This window comes from Galeopterus variegatus, unplaced genomic scaffold (genome assembly GCF_000696425.1).
Source record: "Galeopterus variegatus unplaced genomic scaffold, G_variegatus-3.0.2 Scaffold4371, whole genome shotgun sequence".
In the NCBI taxonomy this organism is placed as follows: domain Eukaryota; kingdom Metazoa; phylum Chordata; class Mammalia; order Dermoptera; family Cynocephalidae; genus Galeopterus; species Galeopterus variegatus.
The window spans coordinates 114742-120741 of record NW_007730482.1 but is presented as its reverse complement, the minus strand read 5'-3'; the positions used below and the strand labels follow the sequence as shown (position 1 = coordinate 120741).

At 38.6% G+C, this 6000-nt stretch overlaps 1 protein-coding gene across 1 annotated transcript in view; it reads left to right on the top strand.

The window, feature by feature from the left end:
• HSD17B12 (hydroxysteroid (17-beta) dehydrogenase 12) overlaps window positions 1-6000 on the top strand; it is a 75353-nt gene that overhangs the window by 47156 nt on the left and 22197 nt on the right. Inside the window, exon 5 of the mRNA XM_008587403.1 lies at window positions 3673-3707. Within this exon, the coding sequence (XP_008585625.1) occupies window positions 3673-3707 (35 nt within the window). The remainder of the gene's footprint in view (window positions 1-3672; window positions 3708-6000) is intronic.

Below are 6000 nucleotides of genomic sequence, written 5' to 3'. Positions count from 1 at the left end.
AAAAAAAAAAAAAAAAAAAAAAAAAAAAAAAAAAAAAAAAAAAAAAAAAAAAAAAAAAAAAAAAAAAAAAAAAAAAAAAAAAAAAAAAAAAAAAAAAACAAAAAAATGTTTTCAGGTACTGTTAAGAATGCATATGATACAATAAAATACTCAGCACTGTTAATACACCTCATGTACATCTGTTTGTACTAGCATGGGAAGCTGTCCATGATGTAGTATTAAATGCATATTCAAGTTGCATGACATATATGACAAGATGCACGTACCTTTTACTTCTTTAAATGTTTAATTCATTCATCCAACAGAAAGTTTTTTAAAATGTATCAGTTGTATAGCTTACATTGTAGTTTCTCACACCTGTTCTCCTTTTTGTATCCTCTTCCTTCTACTGGAATTTCTTTTCTGCCTAGTGAACTTCTATTTATTCTTTTAGAACTTAACTAAAACATCATCTGTGAAACTCTCTGATGCTCCCAGCATAACTGGTCCTTTTCCTAAGCATGGTGCCCTCTACACTCATAGCATTGTCTTGTAATGATTTATTTATATATCTGTTCTCACACTAGATAGTGAACTCTCTCATCACCCACCAGGGGTTCTGGCCTCAACTGAACTGAAGAATAACTATTACATCATGTTGCTCCAGGCCGTTAGTTGATATGCATAAAGCATTTTGAGCGCTCTTTTATCTCCTGCATTTGATAAAATAACATGTGTTTTGTGATTTCAGTTCTTTATCCATATGATTATTAAGGTATTTTTAAAACAGCATTATTGAGGAATAATTTGCATACCATAAAATTCATCCATTTTAAGTGTGCAATTCAATGATTTTTAGTAAGTATACAGAGTTGTGCAGTAATCATTATATTCCAGTTTTAGAACAATTTAATTACCCCAGGAAAATCTAAACTGAGTTATTTTAACATATTGATGGAATGGTTCAAAAACTTCTGTGTGGTGAGTAAAACTGGATGACCTTAAAATGTGTCACTGTTTTTGGCTCTTAGCTGTCTGGGGCACACCACACCTAGATACTTGGTGGTGCTGCATCCTAAAGGGATAGTGTGAGCTGACAAAAGGGACACTAATTTCCCTTCAGAGGCTCCTCTGTGGTGTGATCTGAGCTAGGTCCATTATATATACATAACATATACATATATATATGTTACCTCATTTGAGATTCAGAATATAATAACCTGTGATGTAGATACCCTCTTCATTTAATGCATAAGGACTCTGCAGGGGAGGATAAAGAACGAACTTAGGGTCACACCCCTTGTTAGTAGAAGGGTTGGGATTAGAACTTTGGCCTGACTACATACCACACTTGCCTTAAACATTCAGTTGCTATGTAGTGAGCAATTATTATGTGCTTCCATAAAAAGAAAAATCTGAGGAAATGTGCAAGCAAATTTGAAGAGTTATTATGTAATATGAGAAGAAGAGAAAGTGTCACTATGTTGAAAGGATAAACTCTGATACCAGCTTTTCCTTTGACTTGTTCCATAAAGTTTGGTTTGAAGCCCAGTGGGCACATATTTGATTGAATCAAGCAAACCTAGAAAAGAGAAGATATAGGAGGACTATGTTTTAAAAACTTTACAATATTGAGGCTGTTTGGGCTGTCAGTGTAATTTCTGATTGGGTTTACTTTGGGGATTGCTTTTTATTTTGTCCTAAATGTTAACATTGGTCAGTCTTTATCAACACAAATGGTCAATTTTATTAGCTAGAATTTTGGTTTAGCTCCTATATCAGAGATCTAGTATTAACTTAAACAAAATAGAAATGTAATTCTCTCTCAGATAAAAAGCTGAGTGGGTAGTCAAGGTTTGGCATAGCAGCTCCACCATTGTTAAGGATCCTGCCTTTTTAAAGTCTCATTGCTCTGCCACCATTAGCACTTGGCTTTCATCTTGGGGACTACAATGGCTAGTTTAGCTCCTTCCATCACCTCCACATTCTAGCCACCAGGAAGAAAAAAAGGTGGAGAAGAAGACATAGATTTTTTTCCCCCTTTAAGGGCATAGCTGAGAAGTTGCATTTATTACTTCTCTTCACATCTTCTTAGATAGAATATAGTCCTAAGGCCACACATAGCTGCAAGAGAGGTTGTAGACAATGTGGTTTTTAGGGGCGGGGCACTAAGTGTGGGAAAGAAGCCAAAAGTCCAACTGAAAATTCAGCTGCTGTGTGTTAAGGAATGAGTGAATGTTGGCTGATGGTTGGCAATCTCTGCCCTGTCATGCTATTAAAGTGAATTTAATATGCAACATATAGACTTGCATGTGAGAAGGAGGGAGATACAGAATGCTTTAGGCCAGACTCTCTTTTATGGTTTCTCCTTTTTTATCTGGGCCAGAAGATTTTGCCACATCCAGATACTTCTGTTGAAATAGTTCCCGTATGCTTTGAAGACACTATTTCGTTTCAAAACAGTCTATCTGTTAAGATGCGGTGTCAGCTTGAACTCATGTTTTTACTGAAAAGTGTATGATATAACTCCAGAGTTGACACCTGGATGATGTCCACATAGTTTACCTTGGTAAAGTCTGGATGACATTTTTTTTCTTCAGATTATTTCTAGGAAAAAAATTATCTTTTCATCAGAATACTGTCTGTTTTAATTAATAGTATTATTCAAGATAAAGCCTAAAATTTCTATGCTTGGCATGCATTCAAACCTTATTACTACAAAACAGAATTGTTTCTTAGAAAACTGATGACATCCAGGAATCAGGAATTCAGTTCTAATCTCAGTACTTAACTACGTTGTGATCTTGACTAAGCCATTGGCCTTCTGAACTTTTCTCGGTTAATAATATTTCAAACCAGAGTTTAGACGTAGCCTCTCTCATTATATTGTATGTATTTAGTCAACAGTTATGAAGTCCTTAAAAAATGCAGATGTCAAAAAATGCAGATGTCGGGGCTGGCCCTTGGCTCACTTGGGGGAGTATGGTGCTAATAACACCAAGGCCAAGGGTTCAGGTCCCCATATAGGGATGGCCAGTTAGTTCACTTGGGACAGCGTGGTGCTGACAACACCAAGTCAAGGGTTAAGATCCCCTTTAAAAAAAAAAAATGCAGATGTCACCTTTTCATTGTTGGTTACTGGGCATCACAGATAACTTTAACTTTCTTTAAGGATGAGTTTTACTCACTATTAGCTTGACCAACAAGAGAAATCAATATGAGATATGCTTAATATTTGCCAGCATGTCACTTTATGGCATTCTCATAAAGGTTTTTTTTTATTAGAAAAGATTTTTTGAGCTCTTGAGATTAGAAAGCTTAAGTCATCTTGGTACACAGTTATTTCTTGCGATAATAATATGTCCTTTTCTGAGAATGCATTTTGGAGACGTAGATTTCACCATAAATCCTTTATTATTTGAAGATCTCTGTGCCAGTATTGTATTTCAGGCAAGACTAATTTTAGCCAAATTCACTGAAAGTATTATGAGAGTTATCTCCAGTAATTTCATCTGGTTCCTTTTTATGTACTCTCGATACAGCCAATCTATACAGAGTATATAAAATAAGCTGATGTCTGTTGAAATGGTTAGTGGTTTCATGATTTCCTACTTTTTTGTGGAGGTGAGTTTTCTCCACTCTTTGTTGCTTCCATCCTCGACCATCATTAATGTTTTGTTTTCTCTTTTGCAGATGACACAACTGGTGCTGCCCAACATGGTAGAAAGGTGAGTCATGAGCTCACACACAAACACTGCAGAGGCAGAGCTCATTATTATTTATAGGGAGAATCCTTTCTTTGAGAAGCTCATTAAGGTGACTAATGAACCTAGCCTGCATGTCTTAGTGACAGAGCAATGTGCCAGGCAAGTCACACGGTAGAGCATGAGTCATCAGTGGTGGAGGCCTTTTCCACTCAATTCCCTTTTTATTTCCCTCTCTAGGGTTGTAGTGGTTCCTTTAGATCAGGATTAAAAAGGCTGTCTGAGTCACCGTAACTAACTCAATTGCGTGCTATTCTGAGGGGGTGGATAGAGTTCCTGGGATATTCCCAGGAATGACTTCTTAAAGCTGTATCCTCCCAGAGTGCCAAAATCAGCAGTGTTTCATGAAGCATGACTCCATCCTCTGACTTTTCAGTTCTTCTGGGAGAATGGATATATGAGGAATTTCGGCACGATATAAAAAGGTTATAAGATGTCAGTCCTTGGAGGAAAAGGTGATGTCCACTGGCTCAATATATATTCCAGTTTGAATTGGATTCTACCAAGATATGCTAGATATCTTCATTTTTATTGAGAAATGTGTTTGAGAGTTCTTACATTTGAAATAGCATGAAATGTAAGATTGTAATTAAGCGCTGTTCATTCCTTAGAAAAACCTGAATGACGGATAGGCCTCCAAAAAAAACCTGCTACAAAGAGCTGGGCTTGCATTTTGAACTAGCTTTATCATTTGCTGAATTTAGGGCTTCACAGTCATCATTTCCTTGCAAAATAGCTTTGAGTTTGGGAAAGACCCAAAGGAATCACAGCTTTGAAAAGGGAAGACCTGAGGACTCTACTTCTGTTAAGAAACCTTTATGACCAGCTGCAGGCAGGGATTACAGCTTATGTTTATTGAATACATACTGTGTGCCAGCTGTTGTACTGCCAACTTGGTATGTGCTAACTCATCTAACATTGATAGCCTCCCACCATTGTACAGATGAGGAAACTGAGATTAGGATTATGTTTGTTGAATATCTACAGAGACTGACAATGAAACTTTCTCAGCAAGACACTCTGTAATGTTCTTTTATATGTACTGTTTTGCATATTTTTTTTTTTTTTGTCTTTTTCTTTGTCCGGCCACGGATCGCAACCCTCAGTGTTGCCCCCGTACCGGACCGGGGACCGGCAACGGGATCGCAACCCTCGGTGTTGCTCCCGCGCCTCGCTCAGCCAGTGAGCGGGAACGGGTCTGTATGTGGGATCCGAACCCTCGGGCGGGAGCGCCGCCGCGCTTCCCAAGCGGCGCACTATCCAGTGCGCCACCGGGCCGGCCCCTGTTTTGCATATTTTAATTGCTTTCTTTTAGTAACATTTCTCTTTACAGCCTTCAAACTGCTTGTTGTTGGTTAACAGCGGGGGTGGGCCCCTGATGGTCAGATATGGAAATAGCAGCGGTCAAACCAGACCAGAACCCTAGAAGATAGCATAGTCAGGGCAGACAGAGAAGAACCCAATAGGGATGAAATTTGGGCCATCATCTTAATCTTAATTTTGACATCTGCCTGTGACATGGTATTAGTTCAAGACAGTAAATCCATCCATTAAAAAAGAAATACTTATAAATCACAGAGATCTTATAAAAGGAAGTTTTAAGTGGGTTGGTGAAAACTATATCAAAACAGAGAATGGTTGTGAAATCATTTTGCAGAGCATAAAGTATTGGACTCAAAGAGTCATAGAAATCCAGTGCTTTAAATTAATTGAAAGCAACCACTCTCATTTGACAGGTGAAATATTTGAGGCCCAGTGAGACAGAGTGCTGTGAAGCCACACAGTTAGTGAATGATACAAATGTCAGGGGCCGGCCCGGTGGCGCACTGCGCTAGTGCGCCGCTTGGGAAGCGCGACGGCGCTCCCGTCGAGGGTTCGGATCCCACATACAGACCGGTTCCCGCTCACTGGCTGAGCGAGGCGCGGGGGCAACACCGAGGGTTGCGATCCCGTTGCCGGTCCCGGTCCGGTACGGGGGCAACACTGAGGGTTGCGAACCGTTGCCGGACACGGAAAAAGACAAAAAAAAAAAAAAAAAAAAAAAAAAAAAAAAAAAAAAAAAAAAAAAAACAAATGTCAGGAGCTCGGAACTTTTCTGTAGACCTGGCAGCCACTGTCACAGTTATAGTGGAGCATTAGATAAAAAACAAACAGTGCAAAGAAAGAAATCTGTCCATTCAACATGCAGTATTGAGTAAAGTTTATCACGGAGTGTATACAAGATGAATTGGATCCTTTAAGAAATCCAGTTGACTTT